The sequence below is a fragment of the Numenius arquata genome, chromosome 12, assembly GCF_964106895.1.
Source record: "Numenius arquata chromosome 12, bNumArq3.hap1.1, whole genome shotgun sequence".
Classification (NCBI taxonomy): Eukaryota; Metazoa; Chordata; class Aves; order Charadriiformes; family Scolopacidae; genus Numenius; species Numenius arquata.
In genome coordinates, this window is record NC_133587.1 from 5,065,898 (window position 1) to 5,081,674 (window position 15,777).

A 15,777-nucleotide genomic window follows, 5' to 3' on the forward strand; every position below is an offset into this window, starting at 1 on the left:
TGTGCCAGCTCCCTGCACCATGCTGGGTCCCCACACCGTGCTCACCAGCTGGAGAAACGGCCTCCAGGGTGCAGCACAGCCCCCACTTTCCAGGAGCCCCCTCACCCCACGTGCCAGGGGAAACTGAGGCACGGGGCAGCGAGTGCCTTTGGGATGGGCTCCTGCGCTGCCAGGTCAGCAGAGCAGCTAACGGGCACCCCACCGTTGCCTGCACCCGCTGCCAAGGGGCTGGGGACCAGGGGCAGGATGACACCTGAGCCAGCGCAGGGGCAGGGGGTTCAGCTCACGCTATCCTCCACAGCTGGGGCTGGGGCTGAGGCTCTGCCTGGGCTTGGCTCTGCCATCCGCCCGTGCCCCCCTGGGACCCATGCCAGCCCCCCACACCGGAGCCAGTGGTACTGAAACACAACCTTTATTTCTAAGGTTCGGGAACAGCGAGTCTGGCGGTGCAAGACACGGACAGAGCTGGCTCTGCCCTGGGCTCACCAAACAAACACACAGCAAATCCCACCCGGGTGGCTCCCGGGGAATAAATACAGCGATCTGCGTGGGGGCAGCAGCCATCCACCCCACCCTCCCCCCCGTCCTGTGCCTGCCCGTGTCCAGCCCCGCAGTGCCGAACACCCTGTGCACACCAGTTTGGGGAACGTGGCCGGAGCGGGGCTGTGGGGCGGCAGCGCATCCTGCTCTGAGGCTTTGTCATGACTGGGCTCTCCTCTCCCCCCCGGCCCAGGCTCAGGGCTGGCAGAGCTGTTTGAGGACGCGGATGATGTGGCCGGAGGCACCGGGGGCACAGGGCTGGGGGGAGTCACGGAGCAGCGTCGGCCCCATGCGCTGGGCGTGATGGAAGAGCTCCCGTGCGAAAACTGGCTCCACCTGCAGAGGCACAGAGCTAACAGAGGACGGGCGCAGGTACATGTGCCCCCCGACCGTGACTGCCCCGGTGCCCAGCTCTGTGCCGCCATGAGCACCAGCCCCGATGTATACTCACGTGGGCCATGATGAGCTTCTGGAAGTGGTGCCCGGTGCTGGTGGGGTACTCCTCCCCGAAGCACAGGTGGATCTGGTACTGCGGTGTGGGCTGTCCATGGCTCAGGTACCCCCGCAGCTCTGCAAGACACCGTCCCTGTCAGGGGACATGGGGTCCCCACGGCCCCACAGCCCAGAGCAGCTGCACCGGGGCAGGATCTGCCCCCGTTCCCAAGGGGATCAGGGTCTCCCAGGGCAGGGGCCAGCGGAGCCATGTGCCCTGAGCGGTGGGCAGGCACTTACGCTGCAGGAACTGCTGCGTGTCCAGCAGCTTGTAGGTCTTCTCCCTCTCCAGCTTGTTGGGCCAGTCCTTGTGCGGGGCCAGTGGCCCATTCCAGTACACTCTGCCCTGGCACTGGCGCTTCATGAAGACCCCCTCGGGCGCTACCCACAGCAGCACGCCACGCTCCAGGTGGGGCAGGAGCCTCTCCAGCACGTCCGACATGCTGGCCACCCGGCCACTGCCGCTGAGCGCCCGCGGCGGGGGGAACTCGATCTGCTCCATGCAGGAGGGGCCATAGAGGCGCTCGTTGTCGGCTGGCACAGCGCGGGAGGTGATGCGGCAGCCCTCGGCCGTGCGGGTGGTGACTTCCTTCACCAGCACATCGCAGTAGTAGAGCCGGACATGGAGCCAGCAGTCTGGGGTGAGGGGAGGGTCAGCTCGTGGGCAGCCCAGTCTGAGGGGGCCACCCAAGGCACTGCCCAGCCAGCACAGCTCCTACCTGAGTGGTTGACGTCCTCCACAGGGAGGTAGGATGGGTGTCCAGGGAGAAGGTGGTGGTGGGTCGGGTTCCAGCCATAGAAGACTCCCCTCACGTGGTACCCTGGGCCAGGGCAGAGACAAGGTGGCAAAGGGACATGGGCAGCTCCACTGAGGGTCCCCGGGTGCTGTCCGAGCCCCAGCCCTTGGGCAAGACGGGCAGCAGGGTGCTTCCCACAGCTGCTGCTTGTTACCAGGCCTCATTAAAACCTATAAGCACATGATCTGGGGCTTTGCTCTGAGGCATGGAGGGAGCCCCACACCCTGGTCTCCATCTCTGTGGGCATTGCCTGCACAAGGGACAGGGTGCAAGGCTGCGGAGAGTGGGGTTGCTCCTGCCAGGCAGCATGTGCTCCCAGACCCATCCTGCTGCCAGGGACCCTACTCACCTCGCTCAGCCGGGTGGGCAGAGAGCAGGGGCAGGGGAGACATGTGGCATGACTCCATCGTGCCCTTCTGGCTTTCCTCCTCCGGATTCCCTGCAGTGCTGCCCTGGGGAGGAGAGCGGCTGCGGTGAGGGCTGAGCCAGCAGTGGGGGGCCCTGAGCTGGCTCCTGCCTCTAACACAGACCCCGTGTGCTGGCAGACCTCCTGTCTGAGTTTGGCAGCTGCGTGGCACAGGGGACCCTCAGTGATGCTCAAGGGAGCCAGCTGCCCAGTGGGACAGACACAGGCAGTGTGCAGGCAGGGGAGCAGCCGGCAGATGAGGCAGGATTTGGGGCTCCCACCTTCTCCAGCCCACAGGCAGCTCCTGATGGTACAGGGTGAGGAGCTGGCTCACCTGCTGATCCTCGCTGACTGGGGACCGCATGTCACCATCCTTCTCTGCAAAGAGCAAGGAAAACCCACTGAGCCTGTGGCCAGCTACGGAACAGCCACCGGGAAGGCACATGGCTGCCCGGGACACCCAGAGAGGAAGAGGAGTGGGGAGGAAGGGTGTCCTGGTTTCAGCTGGGATAGAGTTAATTTTCTTCCTAGTAGCTGCTGTGTTTTGGGTTTAGTATGAGAATAATGTTGATAACACGTATTGTTTTAGTTGTTGCTAAATAATGCTTATATGAAGTCACAGACTTTTTCAGTTTCTCATGGAAGCTGAGAGGGAGCAGAGACAGAACAAGCTGGCCAAAGGAATATTCCATACCACAGGCATCACACTCAGACTATAAGTGGAGGTTGGCCGCAGGAAGGAATCTGTGATCACTGCTGGGGGTGGACTGGGCAATCGATAACCGGGTGGCGAGCAATTGTATTGCACCACTCCTTTTGTATATTCTTTTACCATTATTATTGTTATTATTTTCTCTTCCATTATTCTTCTACCTGTCTTTATCTCAACCCATGAGGTTTTCGTCCTCTTTTTTGCCCTCTTTTCCCCACCCTACTGACGGGGGAGTGAATGGATGGCTGCCTGGTCCTAGCTGCCAGCTGGGGTTAAACCAGGACAAAGGGTGATGTCTGCAGGACACAGGGCTCATACAGGCACGGTGTAGGCATGAGTCCCAAGTCTGGCACAGGAGGAGGGACAACAGGGACATACCTGTGTCCCGGGCACTATCGGACACGATCTGGTACACTTTGTAGGGCTCGGAGATGTCCAGCTGGCTCCGCTCAGGCACCTCCTGGAAGTCGGTGCTCTTGTTGAGGGCGCAGCGAAGACGTGTCTTCCAGGTGGAAGGATCAGCCTTGTCTGTCCCTTCGTGGTACTTCCCCTTGTAGATGGCCCATGCCTGCCAGGCAGAGGGTGCTCTGTGCTGCGGGGGCTACCCATGCCCCAGAACCCTGCTCTGCTGGCCAAGGGGGCCCACCGGGCTAAAAGCCCACTGGGGCTGAACAGGGGACAGTGGGGAGCCAGGGCTGTGGGCCCTGGGGGGCTGCGGGGAGCTGTGTGGTGGTGGGGTCCCAGGGGAGTGCATGGATGGAGCACCGGGAGTGCGCATGGAGCCAAGTGGGGCGTCCCGAGGGTGCGCATGGAGCCAAGTGGGGGGTCCTGAGGGTGTGCATGGAGCCAAGTGGGGCGTCCCGAGGGTGTGCATGGAGCTGGGCAGCCCCGGAGGTGTGCATGGAGCCAAGTGGGGGGTCCCAGGGGTGTGCATGGAGCTGGGCAGCCCCGGGGGTGTGCATGGAGCCAAGCGGAGGGCCCCAGGGGTGTGCATGGAGCCGGGCAGGGGATCCCAGGGGTGTGCATGGAGCCAAGTGGGGGGTCCCGGGGGTGTGCATGGAGCCAAGCGGAGGGCCCCAGGGTGTGCATGGAGCCGGGCAGGGGATCCCAGGGGTGTGCATGGAGCCAAGTGGGGGGTCCCGGGGGTGTGCATGGAGCCAAGCGGAGGGCCCCAGGGTGTGCATGGAGCCGGGCAGGGGATCCCAGGGGTGTGCATGAAACCAGGTGGGGCGTCCCGGGGGTGTGCACAGGGCCTGGCAGTGGGGAACCCCGGGGGTGCGCACGGAGCTGGGTTGGGGGTCCCGGGGACGCTCCCGGAGCCGGGCGGGGGTCCCGGGGAGCCCGGGGTACCTTGAAGAGCGCGGCGTCCTGCTGCTGCCGGTAGTCCTGCTTGGCCGCGTGCTTCCAAGGGATGCGGAAGAGCGTCCGGTGCCGGTTCTCCCAGCGCAGCCCCGGGTACCGGCCGCTGTCGATCTGGGCGATCAGCCATTCCTTCAGCCGCATGGGCCCCCCCGGCTCCGCCATCGCGGCCCCGCGCCCGGTCCGGCCCCGCCGCCCCGAGGGAACGTGCTGGGGCGGCGAAAGCGAAAGCGCGGCTCTGGCTTTCACTTTCCCTTTCCCGCCCGACGCCGCCGGCTCTGGCTGTGCTGCCAGCTCGGCGACGGGGTGGGACACGGGGCAGCCCACCGGAGAAGGGACAGGGCAGCCCACCGGAGAAGGGACAAGGCAACCCACAGAAGAGGGGACAGAGCAGGCAACAGGAAAGAGGACACAGCCACCCACGGGAGAAGGGACACCCGCCTCGCACCCACAGGAGAGGGGGAAGAGCAGCCAACAGGAGAGGGGACAGGGCCACCCACGAGAGAGGGAATAGAGCAACCTACAGGGGAGGGGACAGGCACCTCGCACCCACGGGAGAGGGAACAGGGCACCAGAAAGCACAGAGGACTTCCCTGCACCCTTCCCGGGTCCCTTCCTTCAGACTTTCAAGACTCCCACATGCTCTCCGCAGGGGACAAGGGTCCTCCCGCTTTGGGGACCAGGACACCTCTCTGCCCCAGGAGCCGTGTCCTCCAGTAGAATCAGCATTTCAGCCCATGGGTGTGGGGAGCTGCGGGAACAGGCACGGGATTTCCAGGCTGGTGTAAGCAGTGACATTGCCCCATCTCTCAAATCTCTCTCAGCTTTAACACTCACATCTGCCTCACGGGGCTCTGGGTACCGAGTTGAACAGGAACTGGGTGGGAAGGGCTGAGATGAGCTGTGCCAAGGGCTGCCGGGGGCCAGCAAGGGAGCCTGACTCATCCCGCACCCATGCTGGCTCCCGGCTGGTCCTGGGGTTCCTGGCAGAAGCTGTCCCCACAGAGGAGACGTGACGACTGTGGTCATGGCACTTCTGGGCGCTGGCCTTCCCACACGTTGGGAAACGGTTCCCTGTGCCTGCGCTGTTCTGCAGGGAGGTGGGTGCATGTGTGGGTGAGATGAGCATCAGCGCTGAGAGAGGGTTTGACCCAGCGCAGGATCCCAGACAGCCCCTTCACTCCTGGCTGGCTCCTGAGCATCCTTGCTCAATTCTGTGGCTACCCAGGAGGGTTTGTCCCTCTCTCCTCCCAGTGAAGAGCCCAGCTCGGCTGTCTTTTCGGGAGGAAGAGGGCTTTCACGTTGCAGAGGGCAGGGATGGACCTGGCTGGTACCAAGTACCACCTGACTGCCCTTGCAAAGGGCTGTGCTGGAGTGGAGTGGCAGTGTGACCACCACCCACCCCAGTAGCAGGGCATAAGTTGGGGGGGCTTTGCCTTCTGGGCTCACTGGGCTGCCCTGAGGTGACATTGCTCCTCCGTCACAGCTGGAGAGAACCACATGTCGCTGTGTGGGGAAACCCAGCTCCTCTGCCCAGCCTGCAGCTCGCCGGGTCTCCTTTCGCAGCCCGCTGGATTTCCTTTCCAGCTCTGAGTCAGAGAAAGTCACCTCTCATGGGGAGGAGAGATGAGAGTCCCGAGAGCTGGCGGGCTGCTGGGGGCTGCAAAGCCTCAAAATGAATAAGCACCGATGCAGCACCCAGCCCTGGGCTTTCCCACAGGGACAGGAACATGGCCGCATGGCACAGAGGGCACACGGGGCCACACAGGGGTGTACGAACCAGCCACGCAGGCAGGGGTTTGCTCTCTTTACTGAGCCTGTCCATGGCCCCTTTGCCACAGAACAAAGCCTGCCCTCCCTGCCTGCGCCTGCTCGGGGTGTGGGTCCACTGCTAACCCAGGGTCTGCCTGCAGCACGGCTCTCCCTGCCTGGTAGAAGGAGGTGGCAATGCCAGCGCTGTGACTCTGAGCACCAGGAGCTGGGGGAGTCCCGGTTTGGGAAAGGGGGAGAGGGGCAGCAGGTAGGAGCCCCCAGCCCAGCCAGCGTTGGGCCACCCTCACTGGTGCTGCCGTGGCTGGGCTGGCAACCTCTGCACTTGAGGAGGTGCAGGAAGCCGCTCTGCTCTCCGCACCACGCCAGCGAGGAGGGGATTTCCAGCTCGCTTCACCTCTGGCGGGGCAGTGCTCTGCCCCCCCCCCACCCCACACCCCTCATCCAGGCAAACCAGGGCCCGTATTCCAAGAAAAGGGCCCAGGACTGACCAACAGAGGATCCACATCTCCCTCTTCTGCTCTGGGAAGCAGGGCGATGGCAAGGGGCAACTGGGGCAATTGCACAGCCTCTCTCAACGGCTTGCACAGATTACATCCAAGGCTGGGAGATAATTGTAGCCGCTGGCTCCTTAGCCAGCCCCAGCCCGACAGGATAAGCCTTTATCAGCCGGGAATTTCATCTCGTGTGACAGCCGCGCGGTGACGCACAGGACCCGCGGGATCTAATTACCCCGGCATCAGCGAAGATGCTCAGGAGCCGGTTTCCCCCCTGTGCTGCTTCCTGCACAGGGAAGGTGAAGCTCCTTAACCCTTAAACTTTTCATGCCCAACTGAGCTTCAAAAGGAGTGAAACATTAACTCACAGCTAACCCTGACCTCACCGGGGTTTTTCCAGTTGTGCAAACCAGATCTGCCAAAATAAATACATTTTGCCGTGCGACAGAGCCGGGCTGGAGGTGCCATTGCTCAGTGTTCAGCCTCACTGTGGGTTTACAGCGTGAGCAGGGAAACCCTGGGTGTAAATGCCTCCGCACAGCATGTCCCAGCGTGGGGCTGAAGGCAGGGTACAGCCATGCACGAGGCACATGTCCATCCCAGGTGCATGGTCCTGGGGTGCGGGGCCATCACCCTGCTGGGTGCTGCGGGGGCAAAGGGCCCTCAGGATGCCCAGCCAGCTGCTCATCTTCATCCACAGCCACCATGCAGGGGTAAATGAGCGATTATTAATTACTGATAGGCATGGCTTGACCCATGCTGATATCTCCTGGAAGCTGCCAGGGCAGAGGCAGTCCCCACTCTCCAGGAAGCTCCTTCACTCTGGGACCCCACGCCTGGCACCCTGTCCAATGCGGAGCTGGAAACCTCCCTGTAGGTGCCTGTCCCTGTCTGGCTCCTGGGGGACACTCTCTCCTGTGGAAGAGGGGTGGCAGGGATGAAGGGGATGCAGAAACACACTCTGACTCCCAGGAGGGGAGATGCTGATGACCCAGCTGGATATCCCCAATATCTTCCTCACCTGGGACTCTGCCCCAAGGAAAGGTATAAATAGGACAGGTTTGGGGTGGAGCTGGGACTTGTGACACCCAGCTGGTGCCAGGCTCCCAGTACTCCCAGCAAACAGAGCCAGCTGGCTCTTGGACCCAGTGCTCTTGGCAGGCTCTATCTCAGGTGAGTGAAGAGGCTGTGGTGAAACAGGCTCCATGTGAGTGCCTGACCTCTCCTGGGGCAGACCTTGTCCCCGTAGAGAGCCCTGCTGTGGCACCAAGGTTTCTGGCTTCTCTTGTAACCTTCCCGTAAGGTGGTAGGGTGGTCCCCTGTCCAGACATGCCAGTGTCCCCAGCCCACTGTGCTCCTTCCCCACTCCTCCCTTGGCTGTAGAGAGCTGCCAGAAGCAGCCTCCAGATCTGTCCCATGCCAGGACCTTCCTCCTCAGTGTCCCCCTTCCCATCTGGCCATCGCAGGGGAGTCAGGCTGTGCCCCAGGCAGACTGTGGAGAAGAGGTGTTTATTACTGGGGGGACATAGAAAGTCTTTAAGCAAAAATGGCTTAAGGCTCTGCTTTAGTGAGGTCTAGCCAGGTTAAATGCTTAGTTCCCACCTTGTAAAGATTGTGCCCTGGGATGGATGGGGATGGGGTGCAACGGACTCCTAAAGCTACAGTGCTTGCTCAGGGCTTGTGTTTGGCCAGGCTGGAGCTGGATCCTTGCTTGGGAGCCGGTGTAGCGGCATTACCTGCTGCTGCACCCCTGCTCCACAGCTGCCTTGGCTCTGGGAGCTTGTGCTGCTGGTGGGAAAACTGCTCCGAGGAGAGTGCTGTCTCTTCTGCACCCTGTGCACCCCAAGGCCCGTGCAGTGGGTACCCAAGTGCTAAAGCTGCTGCTGGCATCATCTAGGTGCTGGCCCTATGGCAGGAGAGACCCCCTCCGTCACTCTGTCCCAAGCAAAAGCCCGCGATGATCTAGGGGCTGTCAGCTGCCCTGTCACCAGGCATCCCCAATATGCTGGACACGAAGAGGCTGAGCCCACCAAGCGCTGCAGAACCCGGCAGTGCACACAAATCCCTCCCCGACAGCTGAGAGCCAGGACGGAGGATGGCACGCTCGCACCCCAGAAGAGAAGAAGGAGCTGGGCTTGGTGCAGCTCCCCTGTGCAGTGCTGCCTCAGCCCACTGTGCTGCGGCTCCTTCGTCTCTCCCAGGCTGTTGGGTGATTCTCGCTGCTCTCCCTTGGCTGGGGTCACTTCAGACAAGTTGGGATGCAGGAGAACGTCCTCTTCACCCGCAGCAGGAAGGGAGTCGTGGTCCTGATGTCTCTGGCTCTTGGGACCAGTCCTTGCAGAGCTCCCTCTGTCCTGGATGGTCCTCCTCTCCCTGCTGGCAGCAGGGCCTTTATTTCTTCCTCGTCATTGAAAGGGGATGCCCCATATCTCTGCTTCAGGTGCCTGCGGACCTGGGGAAGGAGGGAGAAGCAAAATAAGCTGCTGTTTCCAAGGGCAGGTCCAAGCCTGCCAGCAAGGGGAGCGGGGAAGCAACCTGGTCCCCTGGGGACCTTGCTCTGAGACCCATGGGCAGGCTCAGCTGTGGGGCAGAGCATGGGTGGCAGAGGCTGGTCCCACCTTGCGGGCTGCACCGCCATTGAACTCAGCCAGCTGCTGCCTGAAGCCGGGGTTGGGGTTGGCAACGGGCCGGATGGTTCGGACGGCATCCAGCACCTCCTGGTAGCTCAGTTCCGTGACGACCATGACGTAGGCGACGACCACAGTGGTACTGCGGGAGATGCCGGCGAGGCTGGCAAGGGAAAGGGCAGAAACGCTGTTGTCAGCAGCACACCCTGACCTCGCGCTCGCCCGTTCCTCCACCCTTGTGCTTCAGCTATTTCAGTTCCTATTCTCTGAGAACTTACTCTCCGTGAGGCCTGAGCCCTTCCAAGGTCCTCTCCATCACTGCCTATAAATACCCACTCCTGCCTGGGGAATCGAGAGCAGCGGTCACTGCCTGGCTGCCTGCCCCAAACCCCGCTCTTCCCACTCCCTCAGCTGCAGCAAAGAAGCTGCTCCATCTCCAGGGCTGCCTGGATCCCACTTGGTTTGAGGCAAAAGCCACAGCCGAGGGTGGATCCGTGGGCACGGAGCCCTCTGGCACAGGCTGGCTTTGATCAGGGGCCTGCAACCAAAGCTGGGGGCTGGATCCTTTCTTCTCTGCTATGCTGGGGGGACATGGCATCGGGCACAGGGAAAGAAGTGTTACCAGTGGACGAGGCAGTTCCCTCCGTGCAGGCGACACTGGTGGATAAAACTGATGCATTCCTTGAAGTGCCTCTTGCTAGCAGGAAAAACAAACCAGAGAGAATAAGGACTTCAGGGGTGGAACAGGATTTTTCAGCTGCATGCAGTGCAGCCCTGAAGCTTTGAGGATGAAGCACTAACAGAAACTGCCTGTTGCTTTACAAGCACCACAAGCAGCTGCTGAGACCTGAGCAGTTCAGTGCCACTGTTTCCCAAGGGAAGGTGCACAGGCTGCCTCATGCTGTGCTGGGGATGGGAGCGGGTTCCTCCCTGCAGCTGTGCTGGGGTTGTGGGAGGCTGCTCAGCTGCCCTGGGACTCCTGTGACTTGTGCTGGGGTGGCAAAAGCTTGGTTGGTCATGCCTCCAGCCAGGGCAGCACCCTTGGCCGGCTCCACACCCTTTACCTGCTCTCCCCCCTCCAGGCACCTCCCAGGAGAATCTGCACTGCCCCTCTCCATCGGTGCTGCAGAGGGGCTGCCCCTCACCTCGCCCCAGGGACAGGACCCGCTCCCCAGTGGTTACTGCGCTGGGATGCTGTTGGGGTCCAAAGGTGGTCCCCAGCACAGGGGCATCACACCTCCAGCCTGTGGGGTTTTGCACTTGAGGAGCTGGAGGTGGCACCTCGAAGACTCAAGGTGCCATGAGGCCTCACCCCTGATTGCCCTGCAGAGCCCAGCCCTCCCATGTGCCCTGAGCCAGCCCCGGCATCCCCGGGATACTCACATATTGGCCTCGGGGGTGTCAGGCAGGGGGATGCGGAGGTAGGTTATGTCCTGGAAGACACAAAAGGAAGAGGAAAAACTCAGGCAGTGTGGTCAGGGTGTCGCGGGTGCTCACAGCTGGCCTGGCAGCGCCTTTGCTCCTCACCCCAGCGCTGCCTGTAGGGATTCACTCCCCCAACACAGCATCGCCCTGCGCTGGGATGGGGGCACTCTGTCCCTCGGCAGGAGCCTGGGGAGGGCAGCAGGGGACCGGCAGCTGGTGGGAGGGGGTGGGAAACAAGACGATGCTGGAGAGCTGGAAATAGTTCCCCGTTCAAGGCCAGGTTATAGTCACAAGACAGCCAGTTTCCCACAGCTGGGGCAGCTGCCCAGCTCCATTGGGACTGCTGGCGGGGAGAGGGGAGAGGTGTACGTGCCGTGGGGTGCTCAGAAGGGGAAGGAAGATGCCGCAGCATGGAAGTAGCTGCCAACATCTGCACAGCGGTGTCAGGCACAGGACTCTACCTGCAGCAAGGGCTGGGGAGATTCATGGATCGAAACGATGTGGGTGATCTTGTTCCGGCTTAGCTGCTCTAGGTCTTTGGCGTCTAAAGGATAAAACTAGATATTAGCATGTATTTATTTCTTACCCTTCTCTTCCTAGAAATGCATCCACTCTGCTCCTGCAGACAGACAGCACGCAAAGCCTTGCTCCAGAGGATCGCCTGCCTCACACCCCCCGCATGCAGCAGCGCAGACACGGGCAAATACGCAAACACACCCTGGAAATCTGGAATGCGAACCCCATGATACCAGAGACCTCCTCCCTCCGAAGGCACTTGAGCTCACTGCTTGTGCTGGGGTGAGAATTCACATCTGCATGGAAAAACACCCTCCTTTGCAGGCAGGCAGCTTCCCGCCTGCCTGTACTTGTCCCCAGCTTGGGAAAGAGATGTGCGCTCTGCCTGCACCTCCCCGGTGCAAACACGCATGGGGCAAGGGGACTTGCTGCAGCCTGAGGGATCTGCTCTATCTTGTGAACTACGGAAGCAGAGCTGCAGCCGTTCATATCACCCTGAGTTCGGCTCGGTCTGTCTGAGCTCCCCTTTAGCACCCGAGGGGGCTGCGGAAAACACCTGAAAGGCGATTGGCAGCACTTTGCATGTATCCTCTCTGCAGTTGCATGCACAGAAATTGGGTGTTCTCAGCTCTCTGGGGCGATGACCTGCTTCTCGCTAATGCTTCAGCATCCCTGGTTGTGATCCTGGTCACTGGTCCACTGGGAGGGCAGTGTGCGTCTCTTGCTGGCCAAGCAGCTTCGTATCCATCTCCCTTTCGTGCCATGACCAGTGGATGCCGCACAAGCTGCCGGAGAGGAGGAATAACATTTTTTTCCCATCTTGTCGCTTTGGGTTTCTAAACTTTCACGTGGTGTAAAACCTTGGCTCAGGAATCTAGACCGCAATGTGCTAACAGCATGATGTGAATTTTAATAGGAGTGAGTCTCGAGAGAGACGCTCTGCGGGTGAGCCATGCCGTGTATGCGGGGAGGGAGGTGTGGACCCTTGTGAGGACTCGCACCTTCCCACCTGCCTCGGGCAGGCAGAATGATGGCAATTAGCGACACCAGTGTCAAAGCTCACAGGGACTGGAAAATCTTTCAGTTGGAGAAAATGTCTCTGTGAGCAGTCAGAGCTTAATGGAGGAGGCCTGAAATCTGTCGTCACTCTGGATTGCTTGGTGTAGGTTGATGCTCAGGTGGCATCAGGCCAAGACCCCACATCGGTCAACCTGGGAGCCGGGTGCCCTTGCCCCTCTGCTCCCAGCAAGCTGCAGCCCCCCAGCCCACCCCAAGGTGCTCCATGGGGCACAGGGAGCACAGGGCTGCCCCAGCCAGGGCTGCTGCTCAGGCTCCAATGGCATTTTCTTAGCAATTCACACCAGTGGTTATAAACCTCAACACTTACAGCAGGAATCAACTACCACAAGTGCCATTAGGGAGGCAGGAACACTACTTAATGATGTTTTGCCATGGCCAGTGATTGGTCATTAATTGTCCTCTGACAACAAAAGCTCCTTAAAATAGTGAACTGATGTGAAAAGAGGTGAATGCCTCTGGGAGAAACTCTGCCCTGAGGGTGGGCAGCCCCCTCCTGCCTCTCCTACAGCTGCAAAACTGGGGTGCATCACCCTGAGCAGCTCTGGTCCTGCTGCCTCATGCTGGTGTGGCACCACCAGCTCCTCTGCTCCCGGCACAGGATCCATGCCAGCTCGAGCAGAAGGCACAGCTCACTGTGGTGCGTGAACTCCCACAGAACTCGGGGGAGTTTGAAAGCAAAGCCCAGCTTTCCCTGTGCTGCCCTGTGTGCCCCCATCCCCTCCCAGCCTGCCCAGCTCGCTGCCTCGTGCAGAGAAAGCGGGACAGCTGTGAGGGCTTCCCACCCCCAGGCAGTGGAGTCATGTGAAGGATACATCTCACTGGGCACTGCTGGGACCCTTCCTGGTGGGGCGACAGCCCCCCCTCAGCCCTTCCATCCATGTGTCCTGAGAGCTCAGGGCAGCCGTTAAATAAGGAAACCAAAGGGAAGGCAGAGGTTTTCTGCCTTGCGTTTGTCCCAGTGCCTCCACTTGCTGCTGCCAACACAAACCGAGCAGCAGAGCAGAGCGTGTGGTGGGCGCTGGCAGGGCGATGGGCAGTGTTGGCAGGCAGGGAGACACGAACTCAAGCAAGCCCAGCTCCCCAGCCGGAGAACATCTCTGTGGTGGTGGGGCTCTGCTTACCGATGAAGTTCCCAAGGTAGAGGCCGGGGAGGATCTGTGGGACACAAGGAAAAGTGGCAGTGTGAGCAGTGACCTTGTGCTGTGGTACCCACCATGCCAGGACCCCTCACGGGAAGCAGAGACCTTGTCCGGAAAGGCCAAATTTCTGCTGTTAACGTGACTGTCACCAGCCCCGGGACAGGATCGGTGCCGGTGCAGCTGACTGTGGGTGCTCCTGGGGCTACCACTGCTCTGGCATCCAGCACAGGGGGCTGAATGCAGCCCTGGCACCCCAATCTGTGCGACTGCCTGGCACTGCACCCTCACGAGCGCTGGGAGTCAGCGTCGGCCACGGCTTTTTTATTGCTCCTCTTTCTTATCATCAATAGATTCTTTGTTGGGGCTTTTTTATCTGAGCTCAGCAAGCTGTATACGCCTCCATACAGCCTTGAACTATACCCGTAGCCTGCAGAAGTCCTGCTGCCCGAGGGACGGGGAAGCAACAGGCACAGAGAAGCCTGGGGGGATGCGGTGGTTCCCCACTCAGCTCTGCTTCCCCTCGCTCTACGCCTAAGAGAGCCCCTTTCTAACAGATCAATCTGGACACCATGTCTTCATTTTATTTTCCTTGTGAAATTCCACTTTTCACGATGAAAAGGTAATTACTTGACAATGCCTCTGTTAATTGCACTGCAGGTACGGAAGCAAGATACCTTGCATCCCTTCTTACTCAGAGCTATTTTTTATTTTCCCTGTCTCCCAGCTTGGCCAGCAAGGCTATCCAGGCTGTTCACCCCCGTATCCGGTCGGTTCCCCTCCAGCTTCTCTGTGCTTGTGATGTCTGGTGCCTGGGATCTGGGCAGGCAGAGGTGATTTCTACCAGCACCGCTAGGCTCACGCTGATCTCACTGCCTACGTTTGGAAGCGTTTCTCTTGGTCAAACAGCTTAAAGAGGTTTTGGGTTTTTTTTTTTTATGATTCCTAAGATTTTAGATTAATTTTCTGTTGACAGGCCGCCTTTAACTTGCAGCTGCGGCACCAAAAGGAGGTGGTAGAAGAGCACCAGTTAGCAAGGGCAGCTCCCAAGGGCAGAACACTGAGCCACGAATAGCAGCACCTTCCGTCCCCAGCACCCTTCTGAGCCACTCCTCGCTGGAGAAAACAGGGCAGTAAAGCCCCGTCTGCGGCACCGGGCGCTTCCCCAGATAATGAGCAGTTAGGGGGCTGGGGAGGGGTGTTTAAAGCTTAGGAGCTGGAGATACCTGCAGGAAGAAGGTGTCTCTATTTACCTGTGATAGGGAGAAGCTCAAAAGACCATAAAATAGCACCCGCCTCCTCCACGCAGTGATGCTGAGCGCAGCCCGGCCCCGCCGGGCTTGGGGTCGCACAGGACTCCCGGTGTGTGCTCGGGAGCTGGTGCCTTGGTTTTAAAGGCGCTTGGTTTTTAAAGGTTCCCCCCCTCCCTGGGAGGAGATCTCTGTCACCCTTGCCCTCCACACCCCCCAAACCACGGCTGCGGGCTGGCGCGGCGTCCCTGCCTGCTTCTCCTCCAATTTCGCTCCTCCGGCGGGTAAACAAGCTGCCTGACCTCCGAGCCCGGGGCCGGATCCGGTGCCGACGGGTGAAACGCCGCTTGGCACGGCAGAAGGTGCCAGGCAAGCGTCCCCTACCTCCAGTACCGGGACAAGCCGCCCCGGCATGGCCGTCCCCGCAGAGCAGCCGCCCCCAGCGCTCCCCGTTACCTGGCTCATGCCGTTTCCCATGGCCGGCAGCGGGCGAGGCGGGGGGGGACAAGGTGTCCTTGTCCCCAACGCTGCCGTCCTCCCCGTCCCCAGGCGCAGCCGCCGTCCCCGCTCCGGACGCTTCCCGGTCGGGTTTCCGTCATGAAGAGCTTGGCTCCCCCGGGATCGCTGCCCGTGGCGGGGCGGGATCGTCGTCAGGGCGGCTCGTACCGGGGCCGGGGGGACCTCGGTCGCCGTCCTCCGCGGCTCCCGCCGAGGCCCTTCCCCGGCGGCTGCTGTCGCCGGGAGCAGACAAAGGAGGAGAAACTCCCCCCTCTGCGCCGCGGCGAGGGAGCGCGGGGGCCGCGCTGGCTGCTGCCTGTCGCCGCCGCCGCACAAGGCTGCAGTGTTGGGAGAAGAACAAAACCTTTGTCTCGCTCCATCAAGGAAGGTCTGTGGCGCCATGCCCATCCCTGCCTGTCCCATGCCCATCCCTGCCCGTCCCGTGCCCACCCCTGACCGCGCCATGCCCACCCCTGCCTGTCCCATGCCCACCCCTGCCTGCACCCACCGCAGGGTGTGTGAGAGACCCCGGCCCCGCGCACCCGGGGGCAGCACATTTTGGAAGGTTCTAGACCCGTTCTGCTGTCCCCCTCTGCCACCGGCCCCAGCAGCCGTTACTGGGCTTACTGGGACCGGGGAAGTGCTGGTCCCTGTCCCTGCCTGGCAGCAGGA

The 15,777-nt window shown here is 61.1% G+C and overlaps 2 protein-coding genes across 3 annotated transcripts; both read right to left on the minus strand.

Moving 5' to 3' along the window:
- Nucleotides 1-397: 397 nt before the first annotated feature.
- Nucleotides 398-4,480, minus strand: LOC141471292 (interferon regulatory factor 4-like). The gene is made up of 8 exons (XM_074157761.1): nucleotides 4,298-4,480; nucleotides 3,326-3,515; nucleotides 2,570-2,613; nucleotides 2,179-2,281; nucleotides 1,752-1,853; nucleotides 1,273-1,668; nucleotides 992-1,110; nucleotides 398-876 (listed from the first exon to the last, which is right to left on the minus strand). Exons 1-8 carry the CDS (start codon nucleotides 4,469-4,471, stop codon nucleotides 736-738), a joined length of 1,269 nt encoding a protein of 422 aa, XP_074013862.1. The 5' UTR covers nucleotides 4,472-4,480; the 3' UTR covers nucleotides 398-735.
- Nucleotides 4,481-8,063: 3,583 nt separating this feature from the next.
- DUSP15 (dual specificity phosphatase 15) lies at nucleotides 8,064-15,432 on the minus strand. Of its 2 annotated transcripts, XM_074157764.1 has the most exons (8): nucleotides 15,064-15,432; nucleotides 13,343-13,376; nucleotides 11,698-11,926; nucleotides 11,087-11,169; nucleotides 10,584-10,633; nucleotides 9,823-9,897; nucleotides 9,192-9,363; nucleotides 8,064-9,025 (listed from the first exon to the last, which is right to left on the minus strand). In XM_074157764.1, exons 3-8 carry the CDS (start codon nucleotides 11,903-11,905, stop codon nucleotides 8,813-8,815), a joined length of 801 nt encoding a protein of 266 aa, XP_074013865.1. In that variant the 5' UTR covers nucleotides 11,906-11,926; nucleotides 13,343-13,376; nucleotides 15,064-15,432; the 3' UTR covers nucleotides 8,064-8,812. The 2 variants fall into 2 exon arrangements, with proteins under 2 accessions (XP_074013865.1, XP_074013864.1); XM_074157763.1 differs by lacking the exon at nucleotides 11,698-11,926 and having other exon boundaries at nucleotides 15,064-15,327.
- Between the last annotated feature and the right edge of the window lie 345 nt (nucleotides 15,433-15,777).

Excerpts from the sequence above, each read along its gene's own strand:
- DUSP15 (XM_074157764.1), bottom strand. The coding sequence starts at position 11,905 with ATGGCACGAAAGGGAGATGGATACGAAGCTGCTTGGCCAGCAAGAGAC. Across the intron at positions 9,364-9,822 it reads GGGAACTGCCTCGTCCACTG|CCTCGCCGGCATCTCCCGCA; the intron begins GTAACACTTCTT and ends TTCCCTTGCCAG. Across the intron at positions 9,026-9,191 it reads ATGGCGGTGCAGCCCGCAAG|GTCCGCAGGCACCTGAAGCA; the intron begins GTGGGACCAGCC and ends CTCCTTCCCCAG.
- LOC141471292 (XM_074157761.1), bottom strand. The coding sequence starts at position 4,471 with ATGGCGGAGCCGGGGGGGCCCATGCGGCTGAAGGAATGGCTGATCGCC. Across the intron at positions 1,669-1,751 it reads GGAGGACGTCAACCACTCAG|ACTGCTGGCTCCATGTCCGG; the intron begins GTAGGAGCTGTG and ends CCCTCACCCCAG. Across the intron at positions 877-991 it reads AGAAGCTCATCATGGCCCAC|GTGGAGCCAGTTTTCGCACG; the intron begins GTGAGTATACAT and ends GTGCCTCTGCAG.